This window comes from Dasypus novemcinctus, chromosome 25 (assembly GCF_030445035.2).
Source record: "Dasypus novemcinctus isolate mDasNov1 chromosome 25, mDasNov1.1.hap2, whole genome shotgun sequence".
In the NCBI taxonomy this organism is placed as follows: domain Eukaryota; kingdom Metazoa; phylum Chordata; class Mammalia; order Cingulata; family Dasypodidae; genus Dasypus; species Dasypus novemcinctus.
In genome coordinates, this window is record NC_080697.1 from 16662691 (window position 1) to 16680468 (window position 17778).

The 17778-nt window shown below is 38.9% G+C and overlaps 1 protein-coding gene across 1 annotated transcript in view; it reads left to right on the top strand.

The window, feature by feature from the left end:
* Positions 1-17778, top strand: part of RAB10 (RAB10, member RAS oncogene family) — a 115846-nt gene that overhangs the window by 87794 nt on the left and 10274 nt on the right. The window contains exon 3 of the mRNA XM_004447549.4: positions 7437-7575. Within this exon, the coding sequence (XP_004447606.1) occupies positions 7437-7575 (139 nt within the window). The remainder of the gene's footprint in view (positions 1-7436; positions 7576-17778) is intronic.

Sequence of the window (17778 nt, forward strand, 5' to 3'; positions counted from 1 at the left end):
ATTCGTTTTACTTCTGTGGAGTCAGTTGTAACTTCCCCCCTTTCATTTCTGATTGTATTTATTTGCATCTTCTTTCTTCTTTGTCTAGCTCTAGGGGTTTGTCAATTTTATTGATCTTCTCAATGAACCAGCTTTTGTTTTTTTTGATTTTTCTATATTTTTGTTGTTATTGATCTCAATCTCATTATTTCTGCTCTAATCTTCATTATTTCTTTCCTTCTGCTTGCTTTGGGATTGGCTTGCTGTTCTTTTTCTAGTTTCTCTAGTTGTTCAGTTAAATCTTTGAGTTTAGCTCTTCTTTTTTAATACAAGCATTTAGGGATAGAATTTTCCCTTTCAAGACTGCCTTTGCTATATCCCACAAGTTTTTTTCCTTTTTTCCTACTGGTTGTGTCATTGTCTTTTTGGTACGTTGCTTCACTGTGCAGGGGCTAGCGCCTCTCTCCATGCCACACGGGCCTGCGCCTCACTGTGTAGGTCTGGGGAACCGCCCCCCCTTTTTTTTTTTTTTTTTAAGGCTAGGAGGTCTCAGGAATTGAACCTAGTCCTCCATATAATAAACAGGAGCTCAGTTGCTTTAGCCACAGCCACTTCTCCCCATAAATTTTGCTAAATAGTGTCCTAGTTTTCATTTGTCTCAGTGTATTTACTGATTTCACATGCAATTTCTTTTTTGACCCACTGGTTTTTTAGGAGTGTTTTGTTCACTCTCCTCACATTTGCAAATTCACCTTTTTCCTGTCTATTATTGATTTCCAGTTTCATTGCATTATGATCTGGGAAGGTACTTTGTATAATTTTAATCTTTTTACATTTATTGCGAACTGCATTGTACCCTAACATGTGGTCCCTCCTGGAGAAAGATCCATGGGCACTTGAGAAGAATGAATAACCCACTGAGTTTGGATGCAGGGTTCTGTATATGTTTGTTAGGTCTAACTTATCATATTGTTCATGTTCTGTTTCCTTGGTGATCTTCTGTCTAGTTCTATTTAATGATGTGAGTGAGGTGTTAGTTAATCATTATTTAATTAAGTAAAAGTGAGTCCTCTGACAAACCAGTTTACAAATATAATCAGTATTTCTTTTTGGAATTCATCAATAACATCAAACTGCCACAGTTCTTTTATTAATATATAATGGCCTTCTGTATCTCTTATAACTATCTTGCACTTTAAGTCTGTTTTGTCCTATATTAGTATAACTACCCCTGTTCTTTTTTGCTTACTATTTGTGTGGAGTATCTTTTTCTAACCTTTCACTTTTAGCTGGTTTGTGTATCTTGAGTCTAAGGTGAGTTTCTTGTAAGCAGCATAGGGATGGCTCCTGTCTTTTTATCCATTCTGTCAGCCTGTATCTTCTGATTGGGGAGTTTAATCCATTCACATTGAATGATATTACTGTAAGTGCACTGTTTACTAATACCATTTTATTCTTTGGTTTTCATATGTCATATTTTTGTTGGGCTTTTTAGTCTAGTGGTTATCCTTTCTGCTATTCTTTCTTCTATACTCTCCTCCAGTCCTCTCTTTCCTGTCTTTTTATTTCAGGTTCTAATATAATCTAAATTTCCTGCAAAGGTGAATTCTCTTTTGCAGACTCTTAGTTTCTGTGTTTTGTGTGTGTGTGTGAATATTTTATACTCACCTTTGTATTTGAGGGACAGTTTTGCTCGATAAAGAATTCTCACCTGGCAGTTTTTCTTTTTCTCTCCTAATTGGTACATACCACTGTCTTCTCGCCTCCATGGTTTCTGAAAAGAAATCTACGCTAAGTGTTACTGGATGTCCCTTCTGTGTGATGGCTTGCTTCTCCCTTGCTACTCTGAGAATTTTCTTTTTATCTTTGACATTTAACATTCTGAGTAGTATGTATCTTGGAGTAGGTCTGTTCGAATTTATTCTGAATGGGGTATGGTGCACTTCTTGGACATGTAAAATCATTTTTTTCGTGAGAGTTGGGAAATTTTCAGCTACTATTTCCTCAGATACTCTCTCTGCCCCTTTTCCCTTTCTTTCTCCTTCTGGAACTCCCATGACATGTATGTTGTTGTGTTTTGTGTTGTCATTAAATTCTCTGAGGCCCTGCTTAATTTTTTACAATTTTTTCTCTCTTCAATTTCAGCTGTCCTGTCTTCAGTACCACTTCTTTCTTCTTTCATTTTGAGTCTGCTGTTGTATGCCTCAAATGTGTTTTTTATCTCACCTATTTTGTCTTTCATTTCCATGAACTCTTACTTTTCTGTTTAGAATTTCAAATTCTTCATTGCACTCACTTGTGTCTTTTTTTTTTTAAAGACGCCCCCCCCCCCCCAGTTGTCTGCTCTCTATGTCCGTTTGCTGTGTGTTCTTCTGTGTCCACTTGTATTCTTTGTCAGCAGCACCAGGAATCTGTATCTCTTCTTGTTGCGTCATCTTGCCGCATCAGCTCTCTGTGTATGTGGTGCGACTCCTGGGTAGGCTGCACTTTTTTCATGTGGGGTGGCTCTCCTTATGGAGCGTACTCCTTGCACATGGGGCTCCCCTACGTGGGGGACACCCCTGTGTGGCAGGGCACTCCTTGTGCGCGTCAGCACTGCACATGGGCCAGCTCACCACATGGGTCAGGAGGCCCTAGGGTTTAAACCATGGACCTGCCATATGGTAGGCAGACGCTCTATCAGTTGAGCCAAATCTGCTTCCCTACTCAAGTGTCTTTTTGAAGTCATTTATCTCTTCAACTATATTGTCTTTCAACTCATTAATTTGATTTTGGAAATTAGTGTGTATCTCACTAGTTAATTCTCCCAAATCCTGTGTCTTTTCTTAGGCTTTGATATTTTTATTTTCTTGGGCCATGGCTTCTATTTTCTTAGTATGTCTTGTAATTTTTTACTGATGTCTAGGCATCTGATTAGAATGTAGTTTACTCACATGCTTGATTTCTTTCTCTTTTATAGGGATTATTTGGCTGGAGGCTGTGTGCTACCTCTGCTCTTTGATTCTTGCCTTACCTGGGTTGTTGGGACTGTCCCTATCTAAAAAGCCTTTTAATTTTAACTTTTTCAAGTGCACTTCCTTGGTCTGCCAGCAGATGGCACTCTTGGCAGATTTCAGTTCAGTGCCTGTTCTGAGTGAGTTTGTTGTAGCACAGACTGGATCAGTGTGATAGAGCTTCCTTCCTGGAGGGGTAAGAGCCTTGTAATGTAAACTTTCTCAAAGACAGCTCATCATCTTTCTCTGACACCCGCTTCCCCTTTCCCAGGTAGGAAACACTTCTACTTGCCTCCTCAACAATTATTCCGGGTTAGTAGAGAGAACTTTGGGAGGGTTGTATATCTTTAGCCCCTTGCCAGCTCTCAGGACAAATAATGATGTGGTCCCACTGGGCCTAGAAGGGCTCCTCGGACAGAGCAGACCAAATTTGTGAGTCAAAAGCTGAGTCAACTTTCAGGTGTGCCCGTCTGTCTCCCCCTCAACAATCAGTCCCAGCCAGAAGGGAAGAAAATGGCAAGAGTGGCATTTCTCCACTTCTGTGCCTGCTCCTGGGGTAAACCCCTGTGTAGTCACACCCAGCCTAGAAAGGCTGGTGGAACACAGCAGACCAAATTTGTGGGCCAGAACCTGAGTCTGTCTGCCTTGGGCTGTGTTCCTCTCTATCCCCTTTCCTGGGGTAGTAGATCCTTGGAGCCCCCTTTGTCTATAGTCACAGGCCCAAAGGCCTGAGAATTCTGAAGTGTCTTTAGTGTGGGAGGGTGCCGGCAGGTTTCAATTCATAGCTCTGTCATTGTGATTCCCTTCCTTTGTCCCTCTCTCCTCTGGGCAGTGTCTAGCTTCTCCTAGTGTCCTAAACCCTAGAAGATCTTTTTTTTCAAGCTGTTTCTGCCTGTCCTCTAGCTATTTTTCTGGAGGAAAAGAGAATTCCGTGTCTTTCTAGTCCACCATCTTCCCGAAAGTTCCTCCATATGTACCTGACAATTGGATTTTCCATTTCTGCAGAAAGGCTCCTGGAATTTTGATCAGGATTGTGTTGAATCTGTACATTGCTTTGGATAGTATTGACATCTTAACAATATTTAATCTTCCAATCATGAATACAGGATGTCTTTCCATTTAATTTCTTGCAACAATGTTTTTTAATTTTCAGTGTACTAGTCTATGACATCCTTGGCTAAATTTATTCCTGGATATTTTGTTCTTATAGATGCTGTTGTGATTTGCTTTCTCTATTTCCTTTTCAGATTGTTCATTGCTCTTTTCTAGAAACACCCATGATTTTTGCATGTTCTATCTGTACTCCACAACTTTGCTGAATTCATTTATTAGTTCTAATAGCTTCTTTATTTTTAGAATAGTAGCAATAGTTTTAGTAGTCTGATTGGAATTGGTTGAGAAATGAATGTGGGGAGATGGCAACTAGAGATAACTCTTTAAAGATTTTGCTGGGGAAAAAAATTTTATGTATTGTATACAAGCTTATCCAAAGATTTACATAGAAAGGCCAGAATAGCTAGGACAATTTTGAAAAAGAAGATTAAAGTAGAAAGAATCACTACTACGAAAGTTGTTAACAATTTAGTTAGAGTAAACTATGGAATTGGTAGAGGCTTAGACACATGGGTCAGTGCAACAGAATAAAGAACCCAGAAATAGTCTGACAAAAGTACAGCCAATTCTCTATGCTTGCCCTGCTGTAAGATCGAAAAAGTGAAGAATTTTCTTGTTAATTAGTTTGCTTTTGTTTATTATTATTATTATTATTGAATAATGAAATGATGCACAATTTGTGATTATACCAAGTACCACTGATTTTGTATACTTTGGATGAATTGTATGCTTTATTAATTTGTATCAATAAAATTGATCTATAAAAAAATATGTACAGCCAACTGATTTTTGACAAAGGTACAAAAGCAATTCAGTGAAGGGAGATCAGTCTTTTCAACAAATGGTATTAGAACAATTGGGCATCCATCAGCAAAAAATAAAAACATTTAAAATTCACACCTTATACCCAAATTAACTAAAAATGTATAATGAATTTAATAAAGTACAAACCATGAACTCTAGAAGAAAATGTAGGAGAAAATCTTCAGGACTTAGGACTAGATGAATTCTTAGACTACAGTCCATTTTTTAAAATCCGTAAATCAAATTACAACAAAATTGAGATCTTTTGCTTTGCAAAGGACTCTGTCAAGAGAGTGTAGAGACAAACTACAAACTGGGAAAAACTACTTGCAAGCCATATTTCCTACAAAGGACTTACATAAGAACTCTCAAAGCTCCATGTTAAAAAGAAAAAAATAAACAGTCCAATTAGAAAATAGGCAAAAGACATAAAAAGACATGTCACCAAAGAGACTGTGCTACTAGGCAAAGAAGCACATGAAAAGATGTGCAGTATCATTAGCCATTAGGGAAATACAAATTAATACAAAGACAAGATAGCATGCCTATTAGAACAGCTAAAATAAAAAATAACAGTGATACCAAATGATGGTGAAAATGCAAAGAAACTGGATCTCATACGTTGTTGGTGGGAATGTAAAGTAGTACAATCACTTGGAAGAGTTTGTCAGTTTCTTATAAATTTAACATGGGAAGCAGATGTAGCCCAAGCAATTGGGTTTCTGTTTACCATATGAGAGGACCTGGGTTTGATCCCCAGGACCTCCTGGTAAAGGTGTGCCAGGCCTGCATGGCAAGCCAGGCCTGTGCAGGGAGCAACGCAGCAAGATGATGACCCAACAAAAGAGAGATGCAGGGGAAAGTCTAGGCAGGATGCAACAGAAACCAGGAACTGATGTGGCACATGTGATAGGGAAACTTTCTCCCACATCGGAGTTCCCCAAATTGAATCTTCTGAAGCATAGAGGAGAAAACAGGAAGAGAAGACTAAAAGAAACAAACCCAGAAGATCACACAGCTAATGGACACAGACAGAAGGTGGGGAGTAAAAATAAACATATACTTACCATATGACCCCACATTAACATTCCAGGGCATTTATTCCAGAGAAGTCAACACTTAGTTTACGCAAAAATGTGTACATGAATGTTCATAGCCGTTTTATTTGCAATAGTCAAAAACTGGAAACAACCTTTATGTCCTTCAACAGGTGAATGATTAAAACTGTGGTGTGGTATATCCATACTATGGAATACTCCTCAGCAATAAAAAGGAATGGATTAGGGATACAAGCAACATTTTGGATGGCTCTCAAGGGCATAATGCTGTAAAAAGAGAAGGGTCTGTTCCTAAAGGCTACAAGTACACAATTCCATTTATATAAAATCCTGGAAATGACAAAATTATAGAAATGGAAAGCAAATTAATGGCCAAGGGTTTCGATATTGAGGGATTGAGGGTGTGCAACTATCAAAGAGTAACACAAGGAAGTTCCTTTGTGGTAATGGAACAGTTATCTGTCTTGTTTGTGGTGGTAGTGGTTACATGTGATAAAATTGCAGAGAATTATATGTAAACATACCCAAATGGACACATGTAAAACTGTGTTGAAATCTAAATAAAGTCTGTAGGTTGTAGTAAAGTTTTAGTGTCCTGGTTTGCTATTGTACTATAGTTATGTAGGAAGTTACCATTGGGGAAACCTGGATGGGAACACAGGGCCACTATTTTTGCAACTTCCTGTGAGTCTATACTTATTTTAGAATACAGATTTAAATTTTTTAAAAAGTTGGTTAGGAAGGAGAACAGAAAAATGAAATTTAGCCAGAGGAGACATGGAGTTGAGAGTGGAGTTTTTTTGTTTGTTTATTTTTTGCCTCTTTTTTTTTGGTAAATAGATAGGAGATATTAAAACATGTTTGCATGTTGATGAGAATGTATCTATAAAAGAGGAAGAAATTGGAGATATAAAGAAGAATGGATAATTAGAGGAGCAAAATATATTTCACACTTTGATTTGAAAGCATTAAAGAATAATGGAAAATAATTCCTATTTAGAAGTTGTCTTGTTATTTATAAATGAGGTTATCTTGGCAACTTTTTATAAATGATTCTAAAGTAAATATGTCTATATCGTAGTCATTAATGTTCTAAAAATCCCATGTTTTTTGTGTTTTGTTTTTTTTTTTTACATTATGGAACTAAGTCACTAAATAAAACTGAATTCCAAGGGTTTTTATGGTGCTTGCTGGCATTCATTAATTTTTAGGAGTTTTACTTCTCACTTTCTACTGTTTTCTCTGCCAGGTTTCCACTCAGTATGAGTGGGTCACTAATTTCCTGTGACTAAATGGGTGCTTCCTCCTCCCATATTTATGAAGAACCACAATTGTTGACCATTTGAAAATTAAATGACTGCTCATTCTGATTTGTATCTAGTAGGTTTTAATCGTGTCTGTATTACCAAACTACTATTGCTTTATTTCCTTTATGTGGAACGTAGGACTATCAAAATGCTTAATACAAATTATTGATTGTTTGTTTCAGGGATACAGCAGGCCAGGAGCGATTTCACACCATCACAACCTCCTACTACAGAGGAGCTATGGGTATCATGCTAGTATATGACATCACCAATGGTAAAAGTTTTGAAAACATCAGCAAATGGCTTAGAAACATAGATGAGGTAAGACCTGGAAATTGTATAAACCCTTCAAGAACCCACAGAGTGTGTTTGGTTGGGAAGAATATGTAATCCAATTGATTTTTAGGCTTTAATGTACTATTAGACTTTTTCCAAAGAAGATATGCAAATGGATAAAATGCATGTGTGTTTTTTAAAACTTGTTACTTTTTTTTTAAAGATTTATTTTATCTATACCCCCCCACCTTGTTTGCAGTCCTGTCTGCTCTCTGTGTCTCTTGTCTTCTTTTGAGGAGGCACCGGGAACTGAACCCAGGACCTCCCATGTGAAAGAGAGGCACTCAGATCACCGGGGCCACCTCAGCTCCCTGGTTTGTTATATCTCTCATTGTATTTCCTCTTTGTGTCTCTTTTGTTGCATCATCTTGTTGTGGCAGCTTGCCGCATCTGCCCACCATGTGAAGTTGTCTTCTCTAGGAGGCAACAGGACCTCCCATGTGATAGGCGGAAGCCCAATCATTTGAGCCGCATCCGTGTCCCTTAATGTTAAATTCTTTTCCTACCGTTTTCTTAACACTTGGGCAGATCTATTTTGAAACCCATCCAAGCAAATTAGCAAATCATGTAAAAACTCTGACCTCCATCTTATAAAAAGGCCTCATAGAAGCTACCGGTCGTTTTACAATTCCTCTCTGTAAATTGTAAATGGATTGTTTCTCAGTGCATTTTTGTTGAATGACTGGATTGAGTTTTCAACAATGGTTTAAGACTCATCTTTAAGTTATAGAAATGTCTTATTACTTCTAGACGTTTAGAAAGGTAGTGTTCTAATAAGTAAACACTTAAACAAAAAAATACTAACAAATTATTATTGCATGTGAACATGTCAGTTTTTGTAAGAGAAAGTTGTATGCCAGAGTGTCTTTTTATGTGCTGAAGCACAAGTGGCTCTTGTTACAACTATTTTTCATGCCTTATTTCTGTCTAGGCTTTGAGTGAAGTTAACACAAGTTCTTTTTTTTTCTTGACCCATCTGGGTGGGTTTGATAGCATAGAGAGATTGCGAAGTGATGGATTTTTTGTTCATTTCTCTGTTTTTTATTATTATTATTGAAATAATGAAAATGCTATAATAATGATTCAAATGCTAAATGTACAACTGTGTGATTCTGCGAAGTAACATTGATTGTACTCTTTGGAAAACCTACTCTTTAAAGCAAGTTTTGGCTGGATACATCAAGGTTAAGTCTTTTTTTTTTATTTTAAAGATTTATTTATTTATTTATTTCTCTCCCCTCTCCCCCACCCCACTTGTCTGTTCTCTTTGTCTATTTGCTGCATCTTCTTTGTCCGCTTCTATTGTTGTTAGCGGCACGGGAATCTGTGTTTCTTTTTGTTGTGTCATCCTGTGTCAGCTCTCAGTGTGGGCGGCACCATTCCTAGGCAGGCTGCACTCTCTGTCCCGCTGGGCGGCTTTCCCTATGGGGCGCACTCCCTGTGGGGGACACCCCTGCATGGTAGGGCACTCCTTGCACGCATCAGCACTGCTCATGGGCCAGCTCCACACGGGTCAAGGAGGCCCAAGGTTTAAACTGCAGACTTCCCATGTGGTAGATGGACGCCCTAACCACTGGGCCAAGTCCGCCACCCATGGTTAAGTCTTAAACTTTATTAGACCCAAGGATAATAACTTCAATGGTAGCAGTCCTAAGGGTTCATTACTACTTTCCATTGCTACAATAAATATTCATGTAGGAACCTTTATTTATCATTTAATGAACAAAGATACAAAGATCTTGAAAAAATGTGGGTAGAAAGGGAGCTCTAGATTGGATTTTCATAGCCTTTATTTTATAGTACAGCCAAATAATGTGTGTAATTAAAAGTTTATTTAGCAATTTATATATTTGATTTGGTAGGCAGCTTGGCTTAGGTTTCCAGCAGTAACTGATATACTGAAAACCTAGCCATTTAAAAGGCAAATCCTGTTTTTCTGACATGTAAGAGGTTGGCTTTAATTTTTACTTTGTTGTAGAAATTAAAACTTTAATGGAATGTAAAGAAGCTGAATTGTTCCAGCAACATTAAAAAAAAAAAAAAAGATTATATGCCATAACCAAGTGGGATTTATCCCAGGAATGCAGCAGTAATCCAACATAAGAAATTAATCAATGCCATAATTGAATAAAGGACAAAAACCACATGATTATCTCAATAACCATAGAAAAAACATTTGACAAAACCCAACACCCTTTCATGATTAAAAAACATTTATAATAGGACTAGAGGGGAGCGGATGTGGCTGAAGCAGTTGGGCAACTGCTCCCGCAGGGGAGGTTCTGGGTTTGGTTCCTGGTGCCTCCTAAAGAAGACAAGCAGACAGACAAAGGAGCCATCTTGGAGGGGAGGGGGGGGGGATGAAATAAATAAACCTTAAAAAAAAGAAGGACTAGAAGGGAAATTCCTCATTCTGAAAAAAGACATTTGCAAAAACCCCCCAGCTAACATTGTATTTAATGGTGAACCACTTAAAAGTTACCCTGCTAGATCAGGAACATGACAAGAATGTCTGCTTTGGCCACTCTGATTGTCTGGAGGTTTTAGCCAGAAGAAAACTAAGGCATCCAGATTGGAAAGTGAAACTCTCTCTATTTGTATGAACTTGTATATACAAAATCCTAGGGAATCTGCACAAAAAAATCCTATTAGAACTAATAAGTGAGTTCAGCAAGTTTGCAGGAAACAAGATTAGTATATAAAAATCAGTTTCATTTCTGTATACTGGTAGTGAACAATCTGAAAAGGTAAATTAAGAAAATTCAACTTACAGTGCCATCAAAAAGAATAAAATACTTAAGAATAAATTTAATAAAAGAAATACAAGACTGGAAACCACAAAGTGTAGTTGAAAGAAATTAAAGACCTAAATAAATGGAAAGACATCCCATGTTTGTGTATTGGAAGCCCTAATGTTGCTAAGATGGCAATACTACTGAAAGTGATCTACAGATTCAGTGCAATTCCTGTCAACTCCCTACTGCCTTTTGGAAGTCAGGGGCAGAAATTGACAAGATGATTGTAAAATAAATATGGAAACTCAACACAGGGACTCAGACTAGCCATAACAACCTTGAAAAACAGAAATCAAGGCAGTGTGGTACTAGAGAGTCCAGAATAAACCCTTATATTTATGGTCACTTAGCTTTCAACAAAGGTGCCAGGACAATTCAATGATAAGAATAGTCTTTTCAACAAATGGTACTGGGACAGCAGGTAATCCACATACAAAATAAGGAATTTGGATCCTTACCTCATGCTATATACAAAAATTAAATTCAGTGTGATCATAGACATATATGTCAGTGTTAAAGCTATAAAAGTCTTAGGAAAAAATGTAATGGTTAATGTTCTTGATCTTGGATTAGGCAGTAGTTACTTAAATATATCAAAAGCACAGCAGTAAAAGGAAAAAAAAATTCCATCAATATTAAAAATTTTTGTGCTTCAAAGGACATCATCAAGAAAGTGAAAACACAAACCACATGATGTAACAAGTTATTTGCACATGGTATATGATAAGGGATTTATGTACATAGTATTTATAAAGACTCTTACAACTGGACAATAAAAAGATAACCCAATTAAAAAGTTGGCAAAGGATCTGAATAGACATTTCTCCAAAGAGTTACAAATAGATAATAAGCACATGAAAATATGCTCTGCATCATTAGTCATTAGGTAAATTCAAATCAAAATCAGTTGAGATACTACTTCACACCCAGTTAGAGTGGTTATAATCAAAAGTACAGATAATAACAAGTGTTGCTGAGAATGTGGAGAAATAGAAACCCTTATATATTGCTCTTTTTTTCCCCATTCTCTTTATTTATTTACAAAGCAATATGTCCACTTTGGAAAACAGTTTGGCAGTTCTGAGAATTAAAAATATATGTCCACACATAAACTTGTACACAATTGTTTATAGCAGCGTTATTCATAATAGCCAAAAAGTGGAAACAACCCATATGTCCATCATCTATCTGATAATGGATAAATAAAATGTGCTGTATCCATATAATGGAATATTATTTAGCCAAAAATTTAAAAAATAAGCCCTAAAACTTGCTGTAGCATGGACAAACCTTGAAAACATGAAAGAAATAAGCCCGATGCAAAAGATCACATAATGTATGATTCCGTTTTTATGAAGTTTTCAGAGTAGGCCAGTCCCTAGAGATGGAAAATTAGTGGCTGTCTAGGGCCGGAGGTGGGGAGAAAGGGGGAATTTTGGGGGAATGATAAAAAACATTCTGAAATTAGGTAGTGGTAATGGTTGTCCAGACTTGTGAGTATGTGAAAAACCACTAAATTGTTTTTAAAGGGTGAATTTTATGGCATTGCGAATTGTACCTCAATAAAGCTGTTGTTTAAGAAAAAACAAATTAATGCCTTGTTTTACTTTTTTTTTTTTTTTGCAAAAGGAGACAAGTACAAGTTTGCTGTGCTATGGAATAATTTAGAGAGGTGAGAAGTGACAATAGCTAAGTTAGAATTCCTAGTCTTGCTGCTTTTTAGGAGCGTGACCTTGCTTAATCTCCCTCTCCCCCTCCCACTTCCCCTCCCCCCCTCCTCCCCTCCCTCTCCTCCTCCCGCCCTCTCAATGAATAAGTGAATTTTTAAAAACAACTTTTCCACCACTTAGTGGTGTATAAAATACTGTGATAGGAAAAAATATATACTGTGGTAGAATGTATAAAATGACTTTGGAACTCCGATTATGTCTTGAGAATTTTATACATATGCAAAATGTGTTTCACCCCATCTGTTGTAGGAGTCTATAGACATGGCAAGGGAGGCCCCATGAAAAGCATTGGTAGAGAAGGAGGGGCTACCTCTTTGTAGTCTTTGGTACTATCATCTACTCATTAGAATTTGTTGACACTTTAAATATCTGTCTCTCGGCAGCCCCTCAAAATCTCAATCTGCAAAGCACCTCATCTTAAAAAGGGGGGGGGTGGAGGGGAAGGGGCAGCCATGCATTATTGACTTCTTTAGTTTTAGGCCTACTTGAGACTGGTCTAGAATGCCTATATAAATTAAGCATAAGCCTCCTGATTATGTTGCCCTCTTACACATAACTTAGTGGTGAGTCTTTTACATCAAATACATTTTTAATGTCTTAATTCTGTGTTTTCTAAAGTGTGCTCTAGTGGGTACCACTTGGCATAAAGGATTTTGTGGACAAATAAGTTCAATAGGTCTGTCTTTGTGGGACTTCTGAGCCTTTTACATGTTCTAATATACAAGAGGGAATTATGGTAGGTAGCTTTTATCAAACTTGCTGACATGTTTCACCATGAAACTATTTATCAAGGAGCAACTCTTGGAATCAGTGTTTTGCACAATAAGCTTCTTGAGATACTGTTTTAAACCACCACTTTTGGAAGAAATCAGTAGTAGCATCATCTGGAAATTTATGAGAAATGCAAATTATCAGGTCCTACCCCAGTCTTCTTTGAAGGGGCCTGGCGATCTGTGTTTCAAGAAACTATCCTCGTGATTCTGATACACACTAAGGTTTGAGAACCGTTGCTTTATACCTTAATTTCTTCTTAATTTATGAAGAAATAATGTTTGTCTTCCTTACAGGTCAATAATGAGTATAATTCCACCACAGTCTAGTGCTCATAGGGTTGAAATGATTTTGGCATTTTCATTATGTTGGGATCTTGATTCACCTGTGATGGCTTCATTGCGGATCAGGTTGATTTCCAACCCAAAAAGCTTAAGATGTTTTCACAACTTAACTTGTTAAAGGCTTTTCAAGTTAAACAGTTTTACTTCTTGCACTTCCTCCTGATAAAAGTGCAGTAAAATACCCAAAGGATGGTAAGAGTGATGTGTACCACTCTCCCCAAATCAACATAAAATTAATTTGCAGTGGAGTGGGAGGCTTGTTTGTGGGTATATTGTAAATTGTTATATAGTTGAATGATCAAATGGGGGGAGGGCATTAACATTTAAAAGCATGTTAATGATATAAGTCATCATATCACCTAACTTTAGGATATTTCATATATTTCAGATGTATGTGTTAGAACAAAGGGTCAAATGTAAGTAAAGGTGTTCTTTCAGTGAAACTTGGTGCCCTATGTCCTTGCTTCCCAAAGAAATTGGTGGACCCAGCAGCATCTCCTGGGAGTTTGTTAGTAATAAGAATTTGTTTGTTTGTTTGTTTGTTTGTTTGTTTTTAAGATTTATTTATTTATTTAATTCCCCCCCCCTCCCCTGGTTGTCTGTTCTTGGTGTCTGTTTGCTGCGTCTTGTTTCTTTGTCCGCTTCTGTTGTCGTCAGCGGCACGGGAAGTGTGGGCGGCGCCATTCCTGGGCAGGCTGCTCTTTCTTTTCACGCTGGGCGGCTTTCCTCACGGGCGCACTCCTTGCGCGTGGGGCTCCCCCACGCGGGGGACGCCCTTGCGTGGCACGGCACTCCTTGCACGCATCAGCACTGCACATAGGCCAGCTCCACACGGGTCAAGGAGGCCCGGGGTTTGAACCGCGGACCTCCCATATGGTAGACGGACGCCCTAACCACTGGGCCAAAGTCCGTTTTCCCAGTAATAAGAATTTGGGACCCCATCCCAAACTTCCTGAATAAGAATATGCCTTTGACAAGATCTCTAGGTGATTAGTATGTACAGTAACATTTTTTAAAAGGTTTATTTATTTATTTCTCTCCCCTTCCCCCTCCACCCCGGTTGTCTGTTCTCTGTGTCCATTTGCTAAGTCATCTTTGTCCACTTCTGTTGTTGTTGTCAGCGGCATGGGAATCTGTGTTTCTTTTTGTTGTGTCAGCTCTTTGTGTGTGCGGCACCATTCCTGGGCAGGCTGCACTTTCGTTCGTGCTGTGTGGCTGTCCTTACGGGGCGTACTCCTTGCACGTGGGGCTCCCCTACGCGGGGGACACCCCTGCGTGGCAGGGCACTCCTGCGCGCATCAGCACTGCGCATGGGCCAGCTCCACACGGGTCAAGGAGGCCCGGGGTTTGAACCGCGGACCTCCCATGTGGTAGACGGACGCCCTAACCACTGGGCCAAGTCCACCGCCTGTACGGTAAATTTTGAAGAGCACTGCCCTGGGAAGATTTTCTTCAAGGACAGCAGTTTAGGGTTTCTTAAGGTGCTACAAAGCTCTCCTTGGTGATGAGGAGTGAGGTGGAACGTCTGGACAGGCATACTTTGGCTTCTCCCACTTCCTTTTTAAGCAGCTACCTCCTTTTGTTTCTTGTATGTATTAGAGTTCAAAGTACGATTTTCTTTGGGGGAAAAAAAAGTCTGCAACTTAGAAAAGACAAACCAGTGCTGCTAAAAATTCATCTAATTGTGCTTTTAACAGATATGAATAGTAAAATGTTTTAGGAGCCATAGAGCTAGCTCAGTAATAAGCCATTCACTCATGGCTATTTCACTGAGAGGTAGTTGAAAGAACTCAGTTTTATTAAAAGCCCTGAAGATTCATACTATCATTTTTTATAGCCAACATTTGTGTGTGGGGGGGGGCATGGGCAGAACAATCACCCCCAAGCAGTCCCATGCTGCTCAGATTATATGAATTATAAAATGATACAGAAAAACACTTGAGAACGTAGAACTAAATAATCTTCTTGTACGTGTGCATAAAACTGGTTTCTATAAGGCTTGAACCATGGAATGCGTTTCTTAAAAAAACACACCAGTCAACCAAAATTTCTGGAGCTCCTACTTTATATTGGGCTCATTCAGAGAGTTAGGGGTACAGCATGAACAAGATAAATGATCCCGTACCAGATGTTAAAGATTAGGAAGTAGAAAACACTTTGTTAATGTGTTTTGTTTGTTTTAAAGTACTTATAATCTGGAAGGTGAGAAGAATGACATTAGGGAAACGGACTTTGGCCCAGTGGTTAGGGCGTCCGTCTACCATATGGGAGGTCCGCGGTTCAAACCCCGGGCCTCCTTGACCCGTGTGGAGCTGGCCATGCGCAGTGCTGATGCGCGCAAGGAGTGCCGTGCCACGCAAGGGTGTCCCCCGCGTGGGGGAGCCCCACGCGCAAGGAGTGTGCCAGTGAGGAAAGCCGCCCAGCGTGAAAAGAAAGAGCAGCCTGCCCAGGAATGGCGCCGCCCACACTTCCCGTGCCGCTGACGACAACAGAAGCGGACAAAGAAACAAGACGCAGCAAATAGACACCAAGAACAGACAACCAGGGGAGGGGGGCAAATTAAATAAAATAAATAAATCTTTAAAAAAAAAAAAAAAAAAAGAATGACATTAAAGCTGAGACTTGAAGAGATGAGTAGGAACTATCCAGATAAGGATGGGGTTGGTAGAAAGAGAAAGACGGCTTCAAATTTAAGGCAAAGCAAATATAAAATTACTTTTGGTGTCCAGGGAACACAACTACCTTGGCTGAAAAGATATTTAGGGAAAGGTGCTTTGGCCCAAAGATCTTATCCACGGCTCAGCTTCTTTTTCTAAACCTATAAGTTGTTCTTTTGGCACCAGTTTTTATAATTTGGGGACTTTTGTTGTTTGACAGGTTCTCTTGTTAGTGTTTGTTCATCGTAACAACTTTGAAGCTTACGTTTGTGAAATGTGCCTTGGCTTCTGAATTGTTTCATGGTTAATTATTGAAACTTAAACATCCTTTTGAGTTATGTGGAGCCTCTAATTTGACTTAGTGGTGGGCACTAAAGCAGTGGTTCTCAGCAGGGGTTGATTTTATTCCCCAGGGGACATTTGGCAATGTTTGAAGATATTTTTGGTTGTTAGGACTGGGAACAAGGGGGATGCTATCGACATCTAGTGGCTGGAAGTCAGGAGAGATGCTGCTAAACATCCTACAATCCACAGGACAACATCCCTCCCCCCTCCCCCCACCCCCACCTCCATTCACAGAATTATCTAGCCCAGAATGCCATTAGCGCTGAAGCTGAGAAACCCTGCTCTAAACGCATCTTTCTATATAGTACTTTGGGATATTAGCCAGTTTTTAAGTTAGTGACACACTGGATGTGTAGTTTTGTATGGATAGAGATGGGTGTGCTCTTGAGCATGAGTGTTTGGTGTGGCTGACTAGCTCTCTCTTTGTTTTTGCCTAGTGTGATTGGAAGTACAGGTTGAGTCTCTAACATGCATGTTGGCCTGAGAAAACGTGAGAAGTTGTCTGTATTTTGAAAGCTATTTTAGTGGTCCCCTATTTCAGCAGTGAAGCCTACTTTTACCTTATCTTTTTTGGTATTTATTGTCTGTAAAGATTTGTTTAATGCTGTTTTGGCTTTTTTTTTTTAGTTTTTGCATGTGTTATTCGGAGACGTATATTCCAGCTGTTTTTGGTCTGTGCTTTTCTTAGCTTAGCTTTTTTGCTAAGTATTAGTATCACTTTAGCACTGTGTAAAAGGAACAGTGATTAGGGGGAAAAAATCTAAAGCCAAGAAAATATTAACTCAGAAGATTTCCTAGATTAATAGAAATGTGTTATTGCTCAATGAACACAGAAATGTGTCGCTTGATGTATAATAGTCTATTGTTTCTGTGTCTGAGACTTAGCCTTTTAAGAATAGATGGGGTTTACATAATTAAGAAGTCCAGTTTAGGTATAAAGTCCCTGTGTTACTAAAATGTAACTCTGAAAAGCATTTCTCAATAGTCATGAGATATAGCGAAGAATTGTAGTAAGACCTCACAATGGGAAGCCAATGTGACTCAAGTGATTGGGCTCCCATATACCATATAGGAGGTCCAGGGTTCAATTCCTGGAGCCTCCTGGTGAAGGCAGGCTGGTCCACATGCAGTGCTGAGCCACACAGAGAGCTGGCACGGCAAGATGATGCAACAAAAAGAGACAGAGGAAAGACAATAAGAGATGTAGCAGACCAGGAGCTGAGGTGGCACAAGAGATTGACTGCCTCTCTCCCATTCTGGAAAGTCCCAGGATCCGTTCCTGATGCCACCTAAAGCAAACACAGAAGAACACACAATGAATGGACACAGAGCAGATAGCAAGTGCAAAAATGGGGTAGTGGGGAATAAATAATTTTTTTTTAAAGACCTCGTAATGTTATAACACATTTTAGGAAGCGGAATACCCTTTTTCTTGGCTGTAAGTCATACTAAGAGGTACACACCTCCTCTACATCATTAATGCAATAGAGCTTTTAACTTTCCTAATGGAAATTAATAAATATGTGATAATCTGCCTTCAGCCAAT